Source organism: Lucilia cuprina, chromosome 4 (assembly GCF_022045245.1).
Source record: "Lucilia cuprina isolate Lc7/37 chromosome 4, ASM2204524v1, whole genome shotgun sequence".
Taxonomy (NCBI): Eukaryota; Metazoa; Arthropoda; class Insecta; order Diptera; family Calliphoridae; genus Lucilia; species Lucilia cuprina.
In genome coordinates, this window is record NC_060952.1 from 15,970,285 (window position 1) to 15,998,223 (window position 27,939).

The window sequence follows — 27,939 nt, forward strand, 5'->3', positions numbered from 1 at the left end:
TATAGCAAGCAATTTATATCCCTAGAAACGTTTGTATAGATATGTGTCTGTTTGTCTGTTTATATTCGTTGAGATATATACGAGTTAATGTGTTGGAGTATAATATGCCATATTTTAGTCTGAATGTCTTATTTTCTTTAGCCATAATTTGTGCATGTACATACGAGTACTCATGAGCTAGTTATAAAATATATAGAGATTATATTTTGTTATAGATATGTAGTAGCTATATACATGTGTATACGTATGTGTAAATAAGGGTGGCCCTAAAGTGGAAGTTTTTGATGCTACCTCGGAAAGTGAAAATTATAGATCCTCTTTTTTATTTTTAATATTTTTAACAAAGAACATGTATGCTATGTTGGTATTATATGAAATGTCTTCGAAAGGCGTCTCTCAATCACTACAAAACAGCGATAAAAAAGTACCGACATTAATGCAATCCGTTGTCGAAAGTTAGCTTTCCACGTTTGTTAACATTTAGTGTATAAAATTTTTAATAACACCCAGTTATCACTTTGACAACCACGTTGTAATAATTAATAACGCGGCGTTTTTATTACATTGTTGTTATCGTTTGATTGCGCTTTGTGTCATATCGCCAATTGTTGTCATTGTTGGCATCGTTGTCATTTCGACAACGAACCGTTTTTTTTTGAAAAGCCTTGTCGCTCTGGCAACACATCATTGTTTTTTTGTTAATTTGATTACGCCGTGTATTTTTTATATTTGTATTGCTGATTTGAGAACTATCCGAACATACTTGTATAACGGATGTTATTGAACAATTATAAACAATTTTATGTCAACTTAGTACCCGTCGTGTACAGTTATAAAACCTATTGTTCCCTTTGTGTATTGTTTGATGATTCTCATCAAATATCTTTGTGGAAGCATTAGTACCTAATTTTTTCTCGACACAAACGGGATTACCCTAATGTATATAGACGCATATAATTCATACCAGTCTCAAAAATATACTATAATACAATTGTATACATGTTTGTACCTTTAAACAGATAAATCTTTTGTGCATGGCTTTAAGACAACAATTGTTTTGTGTATGGTTAATACACTGCAAAAAAAAAATTGGATTTAACTTTTAAATTATAATAAATTACAAAATGCATAATCAATTAAATTTAATAGCCTAAATAGGATTAAAATATTTTCATATTTTAAAAGTCTTTATAAGTTTAAAACTAAAATATACACAAATTTCTTTCAATGTTTTTCTTGTTTTCTATTTCACACTTTAAGTAGATATAAGCTTTCGTTATAAGTTGTTTAGTCTGTAGTGTTGTATAGGTATTCATGTTGGAACAAGTGTATGTTGTTAATAATACACAAAACGTTCAATTACCATCATTATCTAGTGCCATCAGTAATAGAAAACACAAACTACTATAACAAGACAAGGACAAGCCAAGGCATTCGACATTTAAAACAAACAAACAGACATGTTCATCGTCAGCTCTATCTCATCTGTTATCATTAGATGTAGAATAAACGAAATCACACAGTTTGTTATGGCAACTTCATAAACAAAAATGAAAGAAGTACCAACAAAAAACTTTGACGTTAACAAGTAGTGGCGTTATATTTACAACAAAACTTTTTTTTCAGTCCATAAATTCCATATATGATTAGCATGATTTTTAAAGTTTTTAGTAGAATTATTAAGTGTAGGTAGGTACATGTAAGTAATTCTGTCATTATAGTTAGACTCAGTATAAGACTATTGTTTTAGTTAAGGACTATATGACTATAATCTCAGTATATGCTTAACGTATCAGTATAAGACAATAAACTTATCATAAGACAATACTTGCACCAGTATACTAGCATATCCTTTTTACTTCATTAAACCAGTTGTGAATCGCTAAACCCTTTAAGCATCAACTTCTTTAACAATTGCCCAAATACCTCTATAGCTTTCAATTTCAAAACTAAAAATTCCCTAAACTTTACATAAAATATAAAATACAGAGAGAGGGAGAGGGAGAAACAAAAACAGTAGCCAACAAAAGTTAGAAAACTTTTCTTTCTAGTTGCGACGAAAAACATAAACATCTGTTCGGAAAGAAAAACTTTTACATTTCCACTTTTACTATATGAACGAAAAAAAAAAACAAATAGAAATCTTACTTTTACTGTCAAAAAAATAAAACAACAAGAAAAGCTAAAATAAACGCAAGGTTCAATTGCCATTGTGGCACGTTCTAAAAACGTGTTGATGCGTAACCAAAGAACTGAAGCTATTTATGGTTGCCACCAAAATGTACACAGACACACCAACACACACTTATTGGCATAGACATACACTTAAACCCAACATCCTGTTTAAAAGTATAAAAGTTAAATAAATATACAAGGACTAAAAACGATCAAGAGAGTAACTAGAGGTTGAAGTAGTTACAAAGTACACAATTGAATGAATGTACAGGAACATGAACTAAAGTTAAGGAAGCAAAATATGGTGAAAAATGAAAAAGCTAAATAAACGACATCCATACACCCACATTAATACATACATATACACGAAAAAACAAACTTAAAAAACCATCACCAAAGAACGACAAACCATCAGCTTTAAAGAGGACTTGACATAATTTCTGTGAGTTTCAACGAAGCAACTAAAAACACAACTAGAAATTATGGATGAAAATGTCGAAACAAACGGAAGGAAATAAAAGTTTTTTTTTAGGGAAAAATCAGTAGTGGTTGAATTGTTCACTCATTCAGTCAAATTATGATAGTGATATTTGTCACTTTTTTTGTTGTTGACAAAGCAAAAGTTTTTCAAACAGAAATCTTTAAGTTAAACCAACAATTTTATTAAAAGCGAAGATTTTTAATAAAAAAATTATGAATTAAGGCAATAAACGAAAGTATGTATAAAGGTTATTAGTGAGGATAATAAATATATTATTAGAAGAAGATTAAAGTATTAGTATGATACTAAGAGACTAAACAGATTATGATATCAGTTAATACATATTAGCAGTCTTCAGTTGAAAGTTAGATTTAGCAGACTTTAGTCTAATTGGGCAGCGTAACAATTATATGTTTTTGATAACAATATATTGTTACAGTGAACATAGTTTTGTTATAGTAACCATGTAGAACTATGTTTTTTCTCTGCATGTAGCAGCTTTAATTTGATTTAATAGATCATAGCGGATTATAATATGATCTAGTAGAGTTACTTCGATCTTGCAGATTGTAGTCTAGTATAGTGGAATATAGACGAATCTATTAAGCAGACTATAGTCTAATTATAGTGTAATCTAGGAGACTATATTCCTATCAAACAGACTTAAGTATGATCAATCAGCATTGAAGTTGATCTTGCAGTATAGTCTATTCTAGCTAGATGATCCAACCAAAGTCTTAAAGCAATTAAAATACTTATGATTTAAATAATAATATAAATTTTATTTAACTTTCAGGTCCACCAGGCCCACCTGGACCTCCAGGTAAACGGGGGAAACGTGGTAAGAAAGGAGATCAGGGCGACAAAGGAGAACCAGTAAGTTTATTTTTTTAGTATTTCGAAATATATAGAATACAATTATTTATTTTTATTCAGGGTATTAATGGCATTAATGGTGAAAAAGGTGCTCCCGGACGGCCCGGTGATAAGGGTTCTAAAGGTGATGTAGGTCACCCCGGCATTGATGTTTTTCAAACTGTTAAGGTAATTTGAAGAGAAGAGAACAAATAAGTCTCATTAACACTCTATATTGTAATAATGAAATCACTTTAAAGCTCAATTATCAAACAACAATTTTCACTTTTCACATTTAGGGTCTTAAAAGATCGGTAACGACATTACATGGCGGTACCTTAGGTTATGCTGAAATTGTAGCCGTTAAGGTATTTCTAAGAGAAAAATTATTTATTTTAAAACATATGTTGGAAGTAGTTATGGTTGTAGTTAATTGCTTTTTGTTAAACTTTTTTCTGACTTAAATGTTATTATCAGTAGTTATTTGTTAATTTTTGCTATAAATATTTAAGTAATTAAAGGCCAAGGTAAGATTTAGTTAAAGTTTAAAAGCTTTTTGTGTTTATTAATTTTGCCAAATATTCCTATATTTATTTCCGTTTTCCCTTTCAATAGACCATTATAATATTTATAAAGATGCAGTAGAGTTTTTGTTTTGCTTTTATTTAATGAATATTTAATGTGATTTTCTACTCAAGTTTATTTCTTAAAACTTTTAAGTATTTTACTTTATTGTTTTGTTAAAAAGTCTGTAAATTATTAAGTGGACTAAGAAAAACACTAAGAGGTAATTGAATAGGGAAGGAAGAAACAACTTTAATTGTAGGGTTTTATAAAGTTTAAGTTATATATATATTTTTAAAAGCAGGCTGTAGATGTATATTGTCAAAAATTTTTTTCTGTATTGTTGTATGTCTGTTTGTGGTGCTATTTAAAATAAACAAAAACTTTGGTAATTTTGATTTTTTTTCCTTCAGACAACAAGTTTTTTTCATAATTTTCTTTTTTTACGATCAAATACAACGTGCTAAAGAAAACATTAACTTTCCGAACGAGACAACAATGTGTAAACAAAGCAATTTTGTGGTCAAGGAATTATGGTGCAAAAACAAAACGTAAAAAGTTTTTGTTTTAGTCATAAAATTAAAAATATTAAAAAAAAGTTTATTATTTATGAGTATTTAGAAAATTATGATAAAATCTAAGAAAATATGTTGTTTAGAGTTTTTCTTTGGGTTAAGGTCTTTGTCAAGTTTTAATATTAAAAAAAATTTTTTGATTCTTACGTTTTAGTAGTTTTAGAACATTAAATTTTTATGACTATTTAGTTTAACATTTTCTTTTTGTTATTAATATTTCTTTATTAATTTCTTGGTATTTAATTTGTTTTAATTTTAATTTTCTATTCATTTTATGTTTATGTTTTCTTTTCTTTTAATTTGTTAATATTGGTGGTTTCTTTTCACAAACATTAACAAAATTCGTTTAACACCTAATATTATTAACAAAAACTAAAAGGGTTTACAAGAAGCCGGTGTTAATATATCAACGGCGACTGTAATACAGTTAAAGGTAAGTGTGGGAATTTCTGGTATTTAAAAAAAGTACTAATGCATGTTAAATTTTTATAAAATTATAATAATTACTAAAGTAAAAAATAAATAAAGCGATTAAGATACAATAGTTCTACAAAAATTGAAACATGAGTAAAAGAATATAGTGTTCGAAGAAAAACCGTTGACTGAAGTGTAAATTATTACATGGAGACTAGGATCTGATGTGCGCTATACTTTAATGCGTTTCTGAGGGCATATATGGGATAAAAAATCTGTACCGTTACTGCTAAAGCCAGTCCTTAAGACTACATTACGACCTTTAATATATCCTAAGGGCTGCAGAAACATTTAATAGTCTGACTTTGACATACTTTGAATGTAAGACTAAATATTAGGCAACGTTCACAACCATAAAATAACGGGACCCCTAAAAATCGGCATTTTTATCTCCTTTTTTTAAACATAATTTTTAAAAAATAATTTATATTCTAATGCCGTGGGATACACAATATTTTTTGTTTTACTCTCTAGAAAATTCTAACAACAATAGTTTTCCAGATTAACAATGTGATACATATGAGAGTTGCCAAGCTTTGCATTGCAAGTTTGCCAATTTCTATCTATCACCAATTTCTATCTATCTATGAAAAATGTAAATTATCTAACCGTTTTTAAGATATACGAAATTTTATTTTTAATTCATATATGTCTGTTTGATTCATATGGGGGGAGATCCAAGCCCAACCAGATGAAAGTCTGCTATTCCCAGATAAACGAATTTTTATATTTAAATAATATGAGAGGTGCCGCTCGCCTCATGGGTAGTCCGCCAATTTATTACTAAAAATTATTACAGGGATGTTAAAGTTATTCGTGCAAAATTTTAATAATTTAAATAATTGTATTGACACTAAAGTCGATCCGACAAAATTTGAGGACTCTAACTATTATATTATTTTATATATACGGATTTAATATTTTCTTAATAAGGGCGTGGCATCTCGCCCACTTGAAATATCAAAATAAAAAGTAGCCTATTGTTCCTTCCAGATATAGAGAAACACAAAGTGAATAAGTAAGCCTAGAAATCCGAGATCCAAATAGCACAATCTTTAGTGTAACTTAATCTACCAATTTGTAAAATTTAATTAAAATTTTAATAATATAAATATTCCCATTTCTACACCACATTTGGTATTTTTTTCTTCTAGTGATGTAAAAAAAAGGTTTATTCCAAAAAATGCAACACCACCTATAAATATTCATATAGACAAACCAATAAATAGGTAACAGCGTTTTACAAAAAAGTAGGTACCAAAAATAAGTAAGATTTTTACCCCTTAAACGTTCGTATTTCTCAAAAGTACCAAAATTATATTCGAATGTGATCTAAATTTTATTTCTATGTTAACTGGTAAAAAGGTACATAAGGTTAAAAAAAAGTACCAAAATAGAGTTTTTACCGATTTACTTCTAAAATGAACCGAATTTCGAAAAAGTACCAGACACCTGTCCGCTTATTTTTTGAATTAGCTTTTGTGTAACTTTTTTGTAGTATCTCTTTACGGTTAGGAGATATTAGGTTACCAAATTTACCCGCTTTTAACGTGTTTTACTCCCTAAAAATTTGAATTTCTAAAAATCCCTTCTAAGTGGATCTACATAACCAAAAATACATTTAGTGTCAAAATATCACGTTGCTAGGTTCAGCCGTTTAGGCTTTAAGATGATCAATCAGTCAGTAACGCAACTCTTTTATATATAAAGATTATTTAATAAGTGAGAACGTATTTTAACACTTCTCCATATTGTACAATATTCGCTCAATTTATTTTAATAGATATTTTTTAAAGTAGTTAAACTTAATGGTAATTTTTCTATTTTTTTAATAAATTATTTTTCAAATACTAATAAGATTATTTAAATTAATAGGGAGAACCAGGTGAACCCGGTCCCCCAGGACCACCAGGCCCACCTGGTGAGATGGGAGTACCCGGTACAAATGGTGAAAGAGGACCTCCGGGCGAAACAGGGCCACCAGGACCACCAGGTCCAACAGGAGAACCCGGACCAATGGGACCAGCAGGAACACCAGGACCTGCCGGATTAAAGGTATTAAATGACACAACAAACAAACAACAAGTTATTAACAAAATTTCAATAAAAAAACGGAAAAAAGGAATATTCTTTTCAAAAAAAACTTAAACAATGGTTAAGGGAAAACAAAAGCATAACATAAACTAAACTATAGTCACCCTATATTATGACATCTTAAAACAAAGAATAACAAAAAGAAAAACAACTATAAATTCCTAAGAAAACAAGAAAATGAAAAACAATATTAAATGTCCTGTCCTTTTGTTTAAATGAAATCTTAAATAAATATTATGTTAAACTATTGTTGTTAGCCTTCAAAAGAACATTCTTTTTGCAACAAAAGAAAATTCTTTAATGCCTTCATTGTCCTTTTTCCATAATTAAGTATTTGTACAATATGTCCTTGTGTTTATATTGATTTGTTTTATATGTTTTTTATTTTCTTTATTTTTCAAATATTTTCAGGGTGACAAAGGTGACCGTGGTGATCGTGGTCTTACCACAACAATCAAAGGTGATGAATTTCCAACAGGCATTATTGAAGGTCCACCCGGACCTCCAGGACCACCAGGTAATTTGTAATAGAAATATTTTTTAAACAAAGACAGACGACAACGACAACCAATCAAAATAGATAAACAAAACAAAAAAAAATAACAAATCATTATAAACATTGAGTAAATATAAGGGGTACTTATAGGTTCCTTTTTAATAGTAAGAATAGACCCTCTTTTTCCCTTTGTGTGTATTCTCTTACATGTGTATGTACGTACGTATTTTCCACGACTCTTGAGTGTTTCTACATGTGACTTTGTTGTTTTTGCCCAAAATATTGACAATGCTGGTAGTTTGGTTAATTTACAGCATTTTTCGGGTTCTTTATTTCTTAGGCTTGAAAACATTTTTTGTTTAGTTTTTGTTGCTGTTTTAAGCGTTAAACTATGGTGTTGTCACACGTTTAGTTTATTTTTGTAGTTGTTAAAAGGTTTCTATTTATCAATACACTTAGAACTGGAAAAACGCATAAAAGAATACATACTACAGATATTTTATAGCAACATAAGATCAGTGACCTGTCAAAAGGTATAAATTTTCGTCTACTAGTTTGACTTTCTATTCACAGAGGCAAACAAAATATACACGTCTGGTACGAAATTGGCACAAAAGTGTTTATAATTTTTCAAAAACATCTGTTGTCAAAGTATGTACATTTACATACGACAACACAATGTAATGTTGGCAACGTTACGTTGTCAATTCGTTGTTGATATCTAAATGTTACGTTGTTAACATTACATAGTGTTGACGTACGTAAACACTGTGCTTTCAATTTGTAAAAACATCTTATTTGTCACCTAAAAGAGCATAGGCCCTTTCAATTCTTGAAGCAGAACCCAAAGTTAATGTAATAATAAAGCATTTGTATAAAAAAATAACTTTTTTAAAATATAGCCGTACATAGAGGAGCAAATGTTATTTTTTCTATTTTTATTTATTGCTTTTAATGATGTTCGTACTCTGACACTATTGTTGTTGAGGGTTTTTGGTCATATTTAATAGTATATAGTTGTTGTTATTGTTTTATTATCCCGCTGTGTCCTTTGTAGATGAGGCTGCTGCTGCTTTTTAACGTTAATGAAGTCACTTGAGTCTTGTATTTATTGAGAATTGAGTTAATTTAATGATGCTACTGCCAGGATATTTTTAATGTCTATGAAAATACAATTGATAATAATCTTGGGGAATTATGATTTAATTTTGTTTAGAGTTGAAGATTAATTAAGTTATTAAAGAATAAAGGAAAAATAATATTTTTATAAAAATAAAAATTTGAGAACTTATTAAAGCAAATAAAATGTGATATTTGAAGAATTTTTATGAACCTAAAGAATTTTGTAAAGAATTATAAAAAATAACAAAAATTTTTTAAAGCAATTCTTCCTAAGTTTTTCTTTCAAATTTTCAATATGTATCATTTTAATTTTTTCTCAACATTTTTAATATTTCGTTGGTTATTTAAATAGTTTATAAATAATTTTAAATTAATTTTATTCCCACTGCATACAATTAATTATTAATTATTTTATTATACAAATTTGTATAATTTTTCCATTATATTTTGTTTGCAAAAACATTTTATGATTTTAATTTGTTACATATACGAAATGTTGAATATGTATATTTATAAATGACATATTTAAATTAATAAAACAATGTTGGTACTTATGTAGACATGTAAATATCTATCTAATTTATATTAAAATGACAACAAAAACAATATTTGACAGATTATGACACCGCAGTCTATAACATCAACAGCTTTTCAAAGTAAAAATATTGAAAAAAAAATTAAAACAATATTTATATTAACCAGGTATCTATTCAACAAGTTAAAATTCTAATATAAAAACAGTCTGGAAATTAGACTCTTATGTGATTAAAAGATTGTTAAATGACAACAACTAGACTTCAGTTTTAAAACTAAAAACTTTCTTTAATTCAAACTTAAGTCCTATTATATAATCCGTGTATAACACTATTGACTATGTTTAAGGCCAACTATAGTCCAACTATTTTGGTGCATCTAAATTCCACTTATAATGCCACAGATCCATACATACCCAGCAAAAAAAAAAAAAAAACTTTTAAAGAAGCGAAAAAGAAGTAGAATTTACTCCATGGAAGTACTGAAAAAGACCTGAAGAAGTTATGATTTTAACACAGGCTTGTCTAGGAGTGAGGACTTCAGATGAATTCACTACATCTGAAGTCATTCTAAGGAAGTAATATTTATGTTTTTCTTTTTGTTAAAGTAATTAGAAAGTGAGATTTTAGTATTTTAAATAAGACTAATTTGATTTAAATAATATTAATATATATAATAAATTAAACGAATTTTTTGATTTACTCCAAAATGAAATTGGTTGAATTCAGTAGATTTCAATACAAAAAAATATTCCTTTAATAAAAAAAAACTTGGATGCCTTTCGCATCTTTGGATATTAATAAACTTCATCTTCACAGAAGTTAAAAAATGTTAGTTTTTGGAAGTACTTCTTTTTATTTTTGCTGGGAAGAACTAAAGTAGCCTAACATTTCATATATTTCTATTACAGTTCGACTATAAGACCATAGTTCGACAAAGTCTGAATTTTATGATCTGACTACATGACTATAGTCTTACTATAAGTTTACAATCGGTCAATTAGAATATAAGTTTACAGTTATGCTTTAAAAACCTTATTCGCAAACAACAATTATTTTAAAAAAGGTTTATAAAACAAAATTTTCATTCGTAATTTGATTTATAAATCGTTTAAAATATAGTCCGCCACCATAAGGCTATGGGACTGTAGTAAACTATTAAACTATAGACTATTAATCGACTAGTCTGACTATAATACCTATAGCCCTACTGTTAGACTAACACATCAAAAATATGACTGCTTTCCGACTTAAATACGATTATAAGATTATGATCCGATTATAAGACTTTATTTCGCATGCTAGTGAATGGTCCGTCTGATTTTCAAAAAGTCTTTAGTTAGACTACAAGATTAAAGCTCTACTAAAGACTATGGATCTTATTAAAAAATATATCAAAGGTTTATAAATCAAATTTTCATACAAAATTTGTTCCATAAATGTCTATGAATAAGACAGTATATACATACATATGTAAATGACCACTATTAGACTATAAAACTATATTCCGACTAAAAGACAATAGTCCGAATGCAAAGCTACGTATACACGGTTGTTAGATCATTATTAGATCACACAATGTTGTCAGAAAAATGTTTCGAAAAAAACAACCATATCAACTTAAATTGTTTGTCTTTGTCAGAAATGGTTTTTCTGCTAACTCTTCAAGAGAAAAATTTTAAATTAACACGATTGTTATTTTTTTTAATGTTGTAAAATCTGACAACCGTTCAAATAGAAGACTACAGTTTAACTATCAGACTAAAAACTGAACAAAATTTCCATTACAATCTGAAAATTGTAAAAGGCGAAATTAAAATTGATTTTAAGTAAAAGTATGATATCAGCAAAGAGCGCTAAATTTAATTTAATTCATCGAGTTATTTCTGGCAGTACTTTTAGATCAAAAATTTATAAATTGAAGAAATATATAAAAATGTTCATTTTTTACTTGATAAATACCTAAATGTAATCCATTTCTGCAAACTGCACTTAATCGATAAAACAAATCACGTATTATTATGGTTGTTGTATATTTTCAAACTAAAAGTAAAATTTATTATTAATACCGATAAATATGGCCATTTACACACTTAAATGAGTATTTTTATGTGTTATAAGTGATTTTTTTGTGTTTTATTGTTTGTCTACATTAAACAAAAACAAAAAAAAACAGATAAAAATAATGTCGCACTTTAATTTAAATTGATATCAAAAAATTACATAAAATTTATTTACGTGTTTTATCATTTATTAATATTAATTTATGTGAAATATATTTATTTATTAAATATGCCAGACACAAATTTAAATTAATCATAAATATAAAATCAATAAATGACAAAAATACAAATAAAAAAAATAATAACAAAACATTAATTTTGCTACGCATAATTTGTGTTGGAATGTATGTAGGTTTTTTTTCAGTTTTGAAACAAAAACGAGCAAATATAAAAATTGATTTTTTTACATATTACAAGTCGTCTGTTGAAATATATATATATATATTTTTTGGTTATATATATTTTTTTTTGGTTAAACAAATGACATGTAATTTTTAAAAAAAATATGTATATATAAAATAAGCTTTAGTGGAAAGAACAAAATATGATGATGAGCAAAAACTTTTAAGTTATTAGCAGATATTAGGAAAGATCACTGTCCTGTAGAACGAGTCAAATATTATCTCAATAAATTGTCAACATCATATATAAGATAAATTGTTTGGCAATAATAATATTACAAATAATAAATTACTAATCTAAAACTAAAAACTATATTCCAGCCTACAAATCTTTAGTTTGTCCATATCGGTACTTTTTGTTCTTACGCAACTTTTTTGATCCGCAGGGTCTTTACAGTCTAAAAAAATATATTTTTAACAAATTAAGATTGATTTTATTTCTTCTTTTTTCAATTAAGATTGATGTCATATATCTTCTTTAGCATTTCCTTTAATTTCTAATGATTTAATAAAAAACCAATCAATATTTAAATATAAATAAATCACTTATTCCATAAAACATAAAAATCTTTTAATGTCACATCTGTGTTGTATCACAAATGTCGGGTCTAAGAATGCTGGTGGAAATCAAATTAAAGCATAACAATTTTTTCTATAAAGTTTTTCTTCAGCAATAATTTAAGATTTAATTAAGTGTTAAAATGCTAACCATAAAATTTTAACAATAAAACTAGAAATAAAAACAAATAAGAAATAAAATAAAACAAATGTTAAATGACATTACTTAGAAGACAATTAAACAACTTTTTTTGTCTACAACTCTACAACCTCTTCTATTAACAAAAATTTTCGAAATTCTTAAAAAAATAATTTTAAACTCTAAATTAAAGTTGGTATTCATTCTTAAATAATTCATACAAATTTCATTTTTAATAGGTGTAGGTGTTAGAACAGAGACATTCAGCCACCAACCACCCCCTCAAATTTTGAAAAAATAACAAAAATATATTTACATTATTAAAACTCTTAAAGATCATAAATTTTCCCTAAAAAACTAAACAACAAGAAAAAAAAAATAAATAAACAAAACCAAAACAAATACAATGTGGGAAAAGGAAAACAAACGAAACGAGGAGAAAAAAATCAAAAACAAAACTCGCGTGTGTATAATTTTTTTCTCTTTTTGAATATTTGTTTTATAAATTTTTGTAATTTTTGTATGCAAAACATGCATTTTAAACCAAAATAAACAAATCAACATTAATACTCACACAAATACACCTAAAAAGTAAAACCAGAAAATAAATGTTGAAAAAAGTGAACATGTCCCTGGAGAATGAGAGTACAAAAAGAAAGCCTGGTTTTCATCCATGTACATATATATGTATGTAGGCAGAACCCAGTAGTTTCGGTAGAAGACAGATATAAATATGTTAAGTTTGATCTGAAAACAAATTTATATACAAATTAGATTAATTTAATTAATCCCGAAAAGGGCTTGGTTCGAGCTAGATTTGTATTTAATATTTTGTGTTTTCCAACCATTCCTCAGGCTAGACTAGATTAAAGCATAGACTAGACAGACTAGACTATAGACTGAACTTAACTACACTAAACTACACTAGACTAGACTATAGACTAGACTATAGACTAAACTATAGACTAGACTATAGACTAGACTATAGACTAGACTATAGACTAGACTATAGACTAGACTATAGACTAGACTATAGAATAGACTATAGACTAGACTATAGACTAGACTATAGACTAGACTATAGACTAGACTATAGACTAGACTATAGACTAGACTATAGACTAGACTATAGACTAGACTTTAGACTAGACTATAGACTAGACTATAGACTAGACTATAGACTAGACTATAGACTAGACTATAGACTAGACTATAGACTAGACTATAGACTAGACTATAGACTAGACTATAGACTAGACTATAGACTAGACTATAGACTAGACTATAGACTAGACTATAGACTAGACTAGACTATAGACTAGACTATGACCAGACTATAGACTAGACTATAGACTAGACTATAGACTAGACTATAGACTAGACTATAGACTAGACTATAGACTAGACTATAGACTAGACTATAGACAAGACTATAGACTATAGACTATAGACTAGACTATAGACTAGACTATAGACTATAGACTATAGACTAGACTATAGACTAGACTATAGACTAGACTATAGACTAGACTATAGACTAGACTATAGACAAGACTATAGACTAGACTATAGACTAGACTATAGACTAGACTATATTTTGTGTTTTCCAACCATTCCTCAGGCTAGACTAGATTAAAGCATAGACTAGACAGACTAGACTATAGACTGAACTTAACTACACTAAACTACACTAGACTAGACTATAGACTAGACTATAGACTAAACTATAGACTAGACTATAGACTAGACTATAGACTAGACTATAGACTAGACTATAGACTAGACTATAGACTAGACTATAGACTAGACTATAGAATAGACTATAGACTAGACTATAGACTAGACTATAGACTAGACTATAGACTAGACTATAGACTAGACTATAGACTAGACTATAGACTAGACTATAGACTAGACTATAGACTAGACTATAGACTAGACTATAGACTAGACTATAGACTAGACTATAGACTAGACTATAGACTAGACTATAGACTAGACTATAGACTAGACTATAGACTAGACTATAGACTAGACTATAGACTAGACTATAGACTAGACTATAGACTAGACTATAGACTAGACTATAGACTAGACTATAGACTAGACTATAGACTAGACTATAGACTAGACTATAGACTAGACTATAGACTAGACTATAGACTAGACTATAGACTAGACTATAGACTAGACTATAGACTAGACTATAGACTAGACTATAGACTAGACTATAGACTAGACTATAGACTAGACTATAGACTGGACTATAGACTAGACTATAGACTAGACTATAGACTAGATTATAGACTAGACTATAGACTAGACTATAGACTAGAATAGACTAGACTATAGACTAGACTATAGACTAGACTATGACCAGACTATAGACTAGACTATAGACTAGACTATAGACTAGACTATAGACTAGACTATAGACTAGACTATAGACTAGACTATAGACTAGACTATAGACTAGACTATAGACTAGACTATAGACTAGACTATAGACTAGACTATAGACTAGACTATAGACTAGACTATAGACTAGACTATAGACTAGACTATAGACTAGACTATAGACTAGACTATAGACTAGACTATAGACTAGACTATAGACTAGACTATAGACTAGACTATAGACTAGACTATAGACTAGACTATAGACTAGACTATAGACTAGACTATAGACTAGACTATAGACTAGACTATAGACTAGACTATAGACTAGACTATAGACTAGACTATAGACTAGACTATAGACTAGACTATAGACTAGACTATAGACTAGACTATAGACTAGACTATAGACTAGACTATAGACTAGACTATAGACTAGACTATAGACTAGACTATAGACTAGACTATAGACTAGACTATAGACTAGACTATAGACTAGACTATAGACTAGACTATAGACTAGACTATAGACTAGACTATAGACTAGACTATAGACTAGACTATAGACTAGACTATAGACTAGACTATAGACTAGACTATAGACTAGACTATAGACTAGACTATAGACTAGACTATAGACTAGACTATAGACTAGACTATAGACTAGACTATAGACTAGACTATAGACTAGACTATAGACTAGACTATAGACTAGACTATAGACTAGACTATAGACTAGACTATAGACTAGACTATAGACTAGACTATAGACTAGACTATAGACTAGACTATAGACTAGACTATAGACTAGACTATAGACTAGACTATAGACTAGACTATAGACTAGACTATAGACTAGACTATAGACTAGACTATAGACTGGACTATAGACTAGACTATAGACTAGACTATAGACTAGATTATAGACTAGACTATAGACTAGACTATAGACTAGACTATAGACTAGACTATAGACTAGACTATAGACTAGACTATAGACTAGACTATAGACTAGACTATAGACTAGACTATAGACTAGACTATAGACTAGACTATAGACTAGACTATAGACTAGACTATAGACTAGACTATAGACTAGACTATAGACTAGACTATAGACTAGACTATAGACTAGACTATAGACTAGACTATAGACTAGACTATAGACTAGACTATAGTCTAGACTATAGACTAGACTATAGACTAGACTATAGTCTAGACTATAGTCTAGACTATAGACTAGACTTTAGACTATATACTAGACTATAGACTAGACTAAAGAACAGACTATTAAATATAGATAGACTGTTTATATGAAAAATAAAAAATAAACTTTTAATATCCATATGAATGAGGGAATAAGACTTAAGCATACAAGAAGTTTGTCTAGTTTGATTAAAAAACTTAAGCGAGACTTGTAGACAATAGTCCCCAGTACTACTGGGTATTAAACATTAATATTTGTTTTATATTCTATTCCATACATTGTTTGATTGATTGAATGAGCATTACAAGTGGCTTTTATTGGCTCAATTTAAACAAAGTCTTAAAAGGAAAACTTAATAACAAACTCAATATAAAATTTAATATTGTTTAAGTAATAAAAATTTTATGAAAAAAACTTTGAAATAAACCTGGGAATACTTATTGTAAAACATAAAAGCAATATTTTAAGTATTTTTGAGCTTAATTTTTAGAAACTTGTTTAAAATGTTTAAATTTATTTTTTTTTAAATTAAGCAAATATTTTACATGCAAGTGCATGCATGTACTTTGTTTAGTTTTTTTTTAGTTACTTACATAAATAATTTATACAGTTCGTTTGTTGTTTATTTATAAACAGATTTGTTTCCATTTAGTATCAGAAAAAACAAAATAAACAATAAAGCCAATAATCTACAGCAAGTGTCATAAATTTGTATTCAATAGAGCTTAAGTGGGAACAAAAAACAAATTCATATACAAATACTAAAACTTATACACACATAGTTGTTTTGAGAGTTGTGCTAGAAATTAAAATTTATTTTTTTAGTATCATTTCCTTTTTTACACAATTTTGATAAATTGATTTTTAATTTTTTATGCTTGGTGGAAAACTTTTACGAAAGTGGGAGTTAAAATACATTGTACAAAAATTGTTGTTTATTAATGGAATATTAATGCATTTTTAACACATATTGTTGCTGGAAACTTATAAAGCAAATAACAAAATTTTACATTAAAGGAAAAAATCAAAAAAGAAAATATTGGAAAACAACAAAATTGTTATATTACAAATGATAAAATTTAAAAATACATAATTAATATTATACAAAGATAGACCCTTTCTAAAAACATCTTACAGAATCTCTGCTAAGGCTTTTTTCTAAATAAATTTCTATAAACTTTAAACATTATCTTATGCCATAAGTGATCTACAGTTTTAAAGAAAATTTTAACTTTTATTACATCAAGTTATTTCCTTCAGTGTATAATTCACTTGAAAAGCATTTAATATTTAATTTGGAAAAAAATGTTTTTTTATGTAACAGACACAAGAGATCTATTTTTCGTTTAGATTTATGCATTATGATTTTTTTTAGAAAGATTTTATTGATTAAATACATAAGCACCTTAAAATATATTAATATTCTAGGTAAAACTCTTATAAATTGTGGAATGATTTAAAATATGTTATAATAAAACTAAATACTGTGTGGGAAAACTAAATTTCTTAAGTAATCCAAAGTAAAAATATAGTTAGAAAAACTATTAAAAAAGTACAATATATTTCGAAAAATATTAAAAGCTAATGTCAGTCATAACCTCTGCCATCTTAAGCTGTATAAAGTTATTATCTTGCTGCCAATAATTTTGATAAGTCTGATATTTTTCTATAAATTTAAACAGCAAATATTTTCCTTACAAAAGCACTAAGCCATAACAAAACAAGTAGGAAAGTATAGTCGGGCATGGCCGACCATATAATACCCTACACCATGAGTATATTTTTAAAATTTTTACTTTTTATAAAATTTTTATTTTTGTAAAGAAAGTTTTATGTTGAATATTACCAATAATTCCAAAATATTTAAGCAATTTATTGATAAAAAAAACTAAAATTTCTAAATGAGGCTTTATATAGGTCAAATATGGGCCGATCCTCGGTTAATTTGGGAAAAAGATATATTTCTAAATAACAGTTAGTTTTGTTGAGTTTCATTGCGATACAAATGGTTACAAGTCAATTTTAGACGTTTAAGTCATTTTTTGAAGGGGAGTTTGTATGGGGGCTAGGGTCAAATATAGGCCGATCCTTGCGAAAATCTGCAGCGTCATTTATAATTATATAAAACTTATTTGTGCCAATTTTTAAAGAGATAGCAGAATATTTGACGTAATTATGGCATAAAAAGTTCAAATCGGGAGGTACGGTTGTATGGGGGCTAGGTGAAATAATGGACCGATTTCAAACATTTTCAATAGGCTTCGTCCCTGTGCCAAAAAACATGCTTGGTCCAAATTTCATCAAATTATCTTGAAAATTACGGCCTGTACCTTGCGCACAAGGTTTACATGGACAGCCAGCCAGCCGGACAGACGGACGGACGGACATGTCTTAATCGACTCAAAAAATGATTCTGAATAGATCGGTATACTTTAAGGTGGGTATTGGACCAATATTTTTGTATGTTACAAACATCAGCACAATTTTATATTACCCTCCCCACTATAGTGGTGTAGGGTATAAAAATTAAATTCTAGCATTTGTTTTACTTTCTAACAAATTTCTAAACAATAGTTGTTTATAATGATAAACTAAAATATTTATCAAAAATAAAAACATTTTAAAAATTATTGGAAAAATATTTTTACACTTTATAGATTTATTTATTTTTAGAAAAATAAAAAACCTCAAGTGCTTAATTGAAGTTCTTATAAATCATATTTTAAGATTGCAATACTCTAGTTTTAAACCTAAAGATAAAATAATATAATAAATTTTTTCTTCTTAAACAAGAACTGGGCAAAAAAATCTAATTCTAAATTCTATAGCTATAAAATGGTTAGTAATTTATTATGATAAAAAATAGAAAAAATGCTTAAAACATTTGTCTAAAGACCACAACATAAACCTCTCTATAAATGTTATTAAAATTTATATGCCAATAAAAATATTTTAATACAAGTAGAAAACCGGTAGAAGAGAAATTGCAAGACAATAAAGGTTTTCTGTTCGCAATAAAAATAGTTTTTTTTTCTAGATGAAAATATTTGCAACAAAACAATTACCCAGCAAAACAAAATATTGAAAAAAAGGAAGCAAAAACATTATTGCCATTTTTACTTATTCTAATACATGGTATATAAGCACTTACCACGCTTGATTACAAATATGTGCTTAAATAATTGATTACAAAAAGGTAATTTATAAGTTGTTTTGTTTTACGCACAAAGATGACCCACATGAAATACTAAACTGGCTCTCTTGTTCGTTAGTCTGCTGTCGAAATAAAAATAAATTCTTGGGTATATAATTATATATAAGTCATTATAGGAGTACCTTAAAGTAATGGAGTCGGTATATAGTGGTAATTGAAAAGTAAGTTGTTGTGTTAATAACTTTACTGAGATACTCAGCAAAACATGATATTGACTTGTATTTACTCTACAACATACGTTCCAAATACTACTAAATATCATCTGCCTTACTTTGAAATACTGAAGTAATGACTTACCAATAACTATATACGTAAGTACTTAATTTTCAGCATTGAAATTTGGATTGTTTGATCTTGTACACAAAAGAAAGAAAGTGTATTAAGAACAAGATTTAAAATTATATTTTTTTATATGAAAGTTTTTGTTGGATAGTTATTTGTTACTCTTAGTTAAATGGCAAATTTAGAAAATAAAAACTTAAATAAATATGTTCGTAAGGCGTATACAGATGCATTTTAAATAATAAAAAATAATATATAAAATATTGGAAAATAATTGTGGGGTAAAAGATAAAAAACAGCAACGATGAATAGAGCAAGAGGCAACACAGTAAAAACTCTAAGTAATGAATTAATCGATATAGATAGTTTGAAATTAATATTGTTTTTCTGGAAGAGTGAATGCTTTGGTTTTGGTAAAAAAGCATATTTTGGATTGGCCATAAACACAATACCAGTTTTAATCAAAATAGAGTCATTTTGAAAGATTTCGACAAAAATGTTGGTCATAAATGTGGCACATTTGAAGCCCGTCGGAAGCAATAAAAAGGAAACATTTTTAGCACTTCCTTTTTTTATAACTTTTTTCACTTTTTAAAGTTTAATTTATATTGATATAATTAAAGAAGTGGCCACTGTTTGAGATGTACAAATATTTGTGGTAAAAACAATATAAATTCTACAGAAAGATATTGGGCATAAAAAAATAAAATATATAAATATAAATCGTATTTAAATGTTATATATAGTTTATAAATCATTACTTTAATAGCCCTAATTCAATGGGAGTGTAAGGATACAAAGAATATTTCAGTAAGTTTGTTCTGTAAATTTTATTTCAACATGAGGTACTTTTTGTGTACTAGATGATAAGGAGTGAGATCGAAAAATTCTTAACACACGTTTTTCATTACATTTTTCAACCAAAGTATTATTTGATTTTTTTTTTTGATCAAGTTACCTTTGAAAAACATGTCAGTTATTATGTGTAATGTCAATTATATTAATTTTTTTGTTAATCTGATTAAAATGAGTGACCAGAAAAAAGTGCGTACTGAAATTATTAAATATTTTTAACTAAACCCAACTTGGTCTTGCAAAAAGTTGGCCAAGCATACAAAGGTCTGCCGTCAAACTGTTTCCAATGTTATTAAACAGTACCGGGAGAACTTGTCAGTTGATAGAAAACCTGGTTCAGGTATAAGGAATGGTCCACATGATGTTTCTAAAGCCAAAAAATAGAACGCATTTTCAAAAGAGCTCCCAACACATCCGGTAGGAAAGCAGCTCGGTTAGCTCAGTGCTCGGACTATTTGGTACGAAAAGTTAAAGCTAATGCAGGTTTTAAAAAACATACAAGGCTCAAAAAGTTCCTGACAGGAACGCTGCTAAAAATTTAGAGGCCAAAAACAGAGCACGGAAATTGAAGTCAAGTTTTATAAAAAAATATTCTTGCTGCATAATGGATGACGAAACGTATGTTCCGGCAGATTTTTCGCAACTTCCAGGTCAAAAGTTTTATGTTGCTGATACTCGAGGGAATGTTGAAGAAAAGTTTAGGACCCAAAAGCAGACAAAATTTCCCAGAAAGTTCTTGGTATGGCAAGCAATATGCAGTTGCGGCAAAAGAAGCCAATCATTTGTTACAACGGGCTCTATAAATACCGAAATTTACATCAAGGAATGTTTACAAAAAAGGCTGCTTCCATTCATAAGACTTCATAATGTGTCCACTTATTTTTGGCCAGACTTGGCATCATGTCACTATGGTAAACAAGCCCTTGAGTGGTACAAGAACAATAATGTGGTATTTGTACCAAGAGAGGCAAATGCTCCAAACTGCCCGGAGCTAAGGCCAATGGAGAGATATTGAGCTCTTGTTAAAAGAGAATTGAAGAGTACAAAAAAGGTGTCCAAAAGTGTGGTAGATTTTAAACGGAGATGGACTACATGTTCGAGCAAAGTGACAGAAAGCACTATAAAAACGTTAATGGAAGGGTTTCCGAAAAGGGTTCAAAATTTCATCACTTGTGATTAAAACTATAAAAATATTTTTTTTTGTAAATTGTAATAATAATTTGAATCAAATAAAAAAAAATAAAGCTGTAAGTTTAGTGGTTTCTTTTTTATAAACATATATGTATGTTAAGAATTTTTCGATCTCACTCCTTATCATAAGTAAATTAAAAAAATCAGTAAAGTTTGTTTAAGGACACTTTTCCATTCGCATTTATATTTTGTATGCTTATGACCTTTTCTTACAGTGTAGACAGCTATAACAGTAATAATAAATATTTGCAACACAAAGTAAAAATCCTATTATTCACTCAAGTTTTTAATGATGCCCCAGACAATAATAAAATATTTGATAAAACTGATGACAATAAAATATAAATTTTCTTGCTCACAAGGAAAAAATTTTATAAAAACTTAATAATTTTCAGGTTCACCAGGAACACCTGGGGAAAAGGGTGATACCGGACCAGCTGGACCGCCAGGACCTCCTGGAGAAAAGGGACCACGAGGCAAGAGAGGCAAAAGGGTAAGTGTTAACTTATAATTCATTTTCATCAATTAAAAAAACACAAACAAATACTCTTGTAAATACCTGTTAAGAAAAACTCTCTAATCTACAAACAAAAAAACTGTAAATATTTGTAAAAAAGTATAAAGTCTCAATTGCAAGAAATTTGTAAATGTGTAAATACTTACACTATTTGTCTTGCTGCATATAAAAAAACAATTTTATGACAATTGTATTTTATCTTTAACTGGAAATTTGATATTAAAAATATTACAAACTATTTTACTCCACTCCCTCTACTATTTAACCTAAATGCATGTTTAAATATGATTGTTTTTTCATATTTACACTGTCTGTCTATTTGACTTTTATACGGTTTGTCTATTAGTAATAACTGTATATTTAGTTAACGAAATGTGCTTGTTTTGTTATGAGAACTTAAAAAAGATTATCTGCTGTATATAATTTTTTATATACATACATATATTTTTAATAAAACTTTAGGAAATTTGATAAGCTGTTATATTATTGTTTGTCTTTAACTCAAAAAAGTTCGACAAGGAGTGACATTAATAGCAACCGTACTACAAGCTGTTTCACACTGTAGAACTTGTACAGTAAGTAATTAACCAGTTAATTAAAAGAGTTAATTGTTAGCTAACGGAATAATAAAAAGTTGTTACTTAAAAAGTCGCTGAAATAAAAAGCTTCAAAAGCCTTTACATATTTGTACAGATTCTTATTTTTATTGTAATCTTTTTGAAAATTATTCTTTAATGCCTTAAGTAAGTTTAAAAAAGTCCTTGTCTAAGAATACATTTTAATTATTTAAATATTCCAATTAACTTTTAACAAGAAATAATATCACACTGTGTTTCCCTCTATCATCTGTTTTAGTAATAAAGTAATAAAATTATCTTTATCACTGATAAAACATTCACACATATAAACTCATTTCAAACTTAATCTTCTATACAAAACTTTACAGACAGACAACTTAACTCGTTCACACTCTAAAAGGTACATATTTACTCGTACTCCACTTAAAGTGTTAAAATTTAACAAAATATTTCCGTCAGTTTGTTTGTTTTTCTCTCTAAGTGGGTGCGTTTGTTTTGTAGGTTGGTGTGTAATACTTATAAAGGAAGAGAGGAAGTTTATTTATATAGTTTAAGGTATCCAAACGAACATTCACTCCATAAGGTTTTTATTAACTAGCGCCATTTATTTGGGGTTTTCATTGTGACACACCAGAATATTTGTAAACTTTTAGACAGACACAAAGATTTACAAACAAACATTTACAATTTTATTGTGTGTGAGAAATAGATAGACTTACAACAAACATACAATTCACACAAGACACAACAAACCCCTTTACGTATGTATGTATGAGCATATAATTTTAATTATATGGTAAATATTATTATGTGGGCTTTAAGTTTCTTAGGTTTATATATCTTTAATGGAGTGTTTTTAACAAACACATTCGGAATCTTACTATACTATAAAATAGCACATGCACTTAAAAAGTCGAAGTCCTGAAATCAAGTTATACTTTTCTAAAGGATTGACCCGTATTGAATACAAAAATGTATGACATCTGAAAGTCCATTCTGTCAACTTAAAAATAAACAAACACAAATATTTGGAATCTTATTATACTATCAAATAGCACATGCCCTTAAAAAAGTCCTGAAACCAAGTTATACTTTTCTAAAGGATTGACCCGTATTTAATCCAAAAATGTATGACATCTGAAAGTCCATTCTGTCAACTTATAAATAAACATCATCTTTCTTCTTTGAGATATCATTACCTAAAGCTTAAAATATATGAACATACAAGAATATTGGAAATACAAATTCATCAAATAAGCCGAAGACTTTGTTTTTAATCACAGATAAAGGTAAACCTGGTATAAACAGAAAATTTCAATGTTATTTCTTGTATAAAATACCTTTCATCAAAAATCATTTAATCAAGCACACCTCTTATTATACACTATGTGTACAGACTTACAAGACCAGTATACCTCTACATTCATCCTGTATTATACACATTTAACACCAACTCATTTCCAACGCTTAGTTCCACAGTCTCTACTCTGTGCGGTATCTGCAACAGAACCGAACTTATCCGAAAATATAGATTTTATCGTGCATCATATTTTTAACCGCAATTCACTCTTCCCGTGAATTTAGGTTTCAACCAAAGTCACTACGTAGATCCAAAGGAAACTCAATCCTATAACCAGTTAGGACAAGTCATGCGAGCAACTGGCCACACGTATTATGTGGTTCTCTGGTTTGACTCCATGTCAATTACATCACTAGTTTATAATCCCGGCAGAGGTACTGGTACATCTCTTTACCCCGGTATTGTATTTCTCCAAGATGAGGGTCGTTCATCAAGGAAAAATGCCCTCTGGGGGGGAGATGCAAATCTTCGATCCATCAGTATAGATTTTCCATAGACACACAGTATATAACAACATTCCCCAGTTCTTTTCAATCGGATATACTACATGAATATAAACTTATTAATTTGATTATTGCTACAAGGACAACAATATATGAGGTTTTTGTATACTATGGCATTTTAAGCATCAGGTGGCAGTAACTACAACATCATTTCATTTTAAACACAACATCAAGCAACAATAACCAAGTTAACAATGCAAACAACAAGAACAACAGCAGCAAAGAAAGAGAATGGCAGTCATAATAACAAAAATATAACAATGACATTGTCAATATAAACAACAACAAAACATGTTGTAATTTCCCATTACAATTTCCTATTTAGATAAAATAACTTATATTCCCGTCTCTCTTTCGCCCTCCTACATTTTCTCCTCATGTATACCCTTTCATTTAGATGTCTGCTAAAGTTGATTGTATTGATCAAATTTGGCTTTTGTAATAGTGTGTAAATATATACATAAATGTGTGTATATATGTATGTAAGTTTGCTTGTTCACATTATGGTTAAAGGTTTACCACCTTTAATGTAGAGAACAACGATTTATTTCTTATGTTTTTATCATTTATTTTACCAATTTCTTCTACTTCATCTATTTATTTCTAAGAAAAGACATCTTTCTTTTAATGTACTTTGTAAGTTGTACATAGTTGTTATTGTTGCTGTCATACGTTTAGAGAGTGTGACATTAAATTGAAGTCGTTTGTCTAAAGAATTTTATATCTACTGATGTTTTCTTTTTCGCAAATCGATAGAAACTTACTATTTATTACAATCAAACATACACAAGTTTTAAGTTACATGCATGAATGACAATATACATACACATATGTATGTATTTATCTTTATGTATAAGTTAAAATCAAGTGTGTATGGTTGTAAGTGAATGAGTGAATGAATGATTTCACATCGTTCAAATCGACGTTTTATGTGTGCGAATTTCACCTAAAGATGATGTGTTGTATTACTCTTATGTTCAATATACGTTTGTTGAAACACTTACATACAAACGATTGAGTACTTATGTTGCTGATGCGCGAACATGTTGTTAATAATAATAATGGTATTATTTTTGTTGTTGTTGCCATTTTGGGAGGTTGGATATAATGTATGTTTTGATGATGAAACCATTGTAGGTGTTGTTATACTACATCATGTAATTTAGGATGTAAGTATAATGTAATCATTACTGGTTCCGTTTTATCATTTATATATTATATTAGACACTGATTAACGATATAAACAATGTTAAGTGTAGGTTTTATGTTCAACGAAAAACTGTTTATGTAAAATACGTATATTAAAGAGAAAACAATAGGAATTACTTTTTTCTTAATATTTACGAAAATTTCGTTTATAATATGAATACGAAATTTTTACTTAATTGTCATGATTATCTAGAAATATCTGTAAATATTATTTCCAACAATGCTAAAAAATTCCATATGAATTTGGTTACACTTTAAAATTACTTTAAATTTAACATAAAAGTTCACTGAACTTTTGATCTTTACAATTTAACATTTGAAAATACACATACGTATATTCAGGCTATAAAAACATAACAAGGCTGGAAAAAAATAAATAAAATATTAACAGCTACTGGCCTAAAGACATCACGTTTGTTGTTGGTTGTGTTGCAAGTTAAAGTAACTTTTCTGTTTTACATTCCTCTTTATTATGCTTTTGAAAGTAACGCCTCCTCTTTTCAACAATTGTGGCAAATATACATTTAAAAATACTAAACAAATAATGTTAAAAAGATAAAAAAAGAAAACAAAATCTTGAATAAAATTTTCTGAAATTAAGTATAATCTGTTTCTTTTCATTTGATTGTTTTTCAAAAATTATGCAGAGAAAAATCAAGAATGACACACTTACATTTTATGAATAATTTACACAAATGTGGAATATCATTTCGTATTTTTTTTTTTTTTTGTTTATTTTTAAGAAAACGTAAGGGTATTGTAAATATGCAGTTCAGGTGCTATCCCGACATACTTGGGAAATGTTTAGGTATTAAAATACCTGCAAAGTTTGGAACTTGTTCTTTCAAACAACATCATTTGTGTCAATAGCCAGGAAAATAACTAATCATTGGTTATTCGGTAGAAAAAAAATTAAACTTTTTATTTGGTTACTTTTATTGCAAGTACTACCATATTCCACCGTATGCATTACTTTGTACAAGAAGTGTAACTAGTTTTTGACAAAGATCGGTGTTGTTAATAAATCCAATATTGAAAATATCCTTTTACATATTCTATAGAGTTCACTGCTCTTGCATGTATAATGAAGAGCTTTCTTAAATAAGTAGTCTCGTCTGTCAAAAATTTAAATCTTGCTCTTCATTTCTTTCTTTTTTAAATTTCTGAAGTATTTGTCTTAAGACATTTTTCCATCAATCCCTTTTTAAGCATTTAAGAATTTCATACATTGCTTATGTAAAATTTTATGGCACTTGTAATGCATAATATAGTATATATTGATCTGAATTATTTATGAGATTTAAATTGTTGTTTTTATTTCATTTCAAAGATTTTTTTTAAACCTAAAGAGTGTCTTAGCTTGATTTTGTTTTTACACATATATTTTTTTATTTAATATTTAAAAGGAAAGTGACAATAAGAAGTCTACAACTCTTCTAGACAAAAACATAGGAAAATTGTTTATATAACTGTAAAGTAAATGAATAAGACAAAACAGCTGCTGTTATTTAATAGTTCTCAAAGATAACTTTAACAGAGTTTATAGCTTGTAAAGTATTTCAGTTTATAAGCAGCTATAGATAACTCTGCTACAGATGCTTGTAGCAATGTCAGTGACAAAAAATTTTAACTAAGCTAAAACTTCTAGACTTTAGAACTTAATATAGGCCAGAATATAGCCAATACTAAAGACTAGACAACTAGACTATATACCAGAATAAAGACTAGACTAGACTATAGACTAGACTATAAACAAGACTATAGAAGAGACTATAGAGCAGGCTATAGACAAGACTATAGATTAGACTATGGACTAGACGATAGGCAACTAGACTAGACTTGAATATAGACTAGACTATAGACTAGACTATAGACTAGACTATAGACTAGTATATAGACTGGACTATAGACTAGACTATAGACTAGACTGTAGACTATAGACTAGACTATAGACTAGACTATAGACTAGACTATAGACTAGACTATAGACTAGACTATAGACTAGACTATAGACTAGACTATAGACTAGACTATAGACTAGACTATAGACTAGACTATAGACTAGACTATAGACTAGACTACAGACTAAACTATAG

General features: G+C 28.3%; 1 protein-coding gene across 13 annotated transcripts in view; it reads left to right on the forward strand.

Annotated features, from left to right (window-relative positions):
* Positions 1–27,939, forward strand: part of LOC111690760 (collagen alpha chain CG42342) — a 213,118-nt gene that overhangs the window by 151,328 nt on the left and 33,851 nt on the right. For 9 of the 13 annotated variants that reach the window (XM_046948672.1, XM_046948671.1, XM_046948666.1 and 6 more), the window contains exons 3-8: positions 3,453–3,532; positions 3,593–3,700; positions 3,811–3,879; positions 7,000–7,179; positions 7,630–7,735; positions 22,072–22,169. In XM_046948672.1, the coding sequence (XP_046804628.1) occupies positions 3,453–3,532; positions 3,593–3,700; positions 3,811–3,879; positions 7,000–7,179; positions 7,630–7,735; positions 22,072–22,169 (641 nt within the window). Of the gene's footprint in view, positions 1–3,452; positions 3,533–3,592; positions 3,701–3,810; positions 3,880–5,029; positions 5,084–6,999; positions 7,180–7,629; positions 7,736–22,071; positions 22,170–27,939 lie in introns of all 13 variants that reach the window. The other 4 variants (XM_046948668.1, XM_046948669.1, XM_046948677.1 and 1 more) reach the window with 1 other exon arrangement.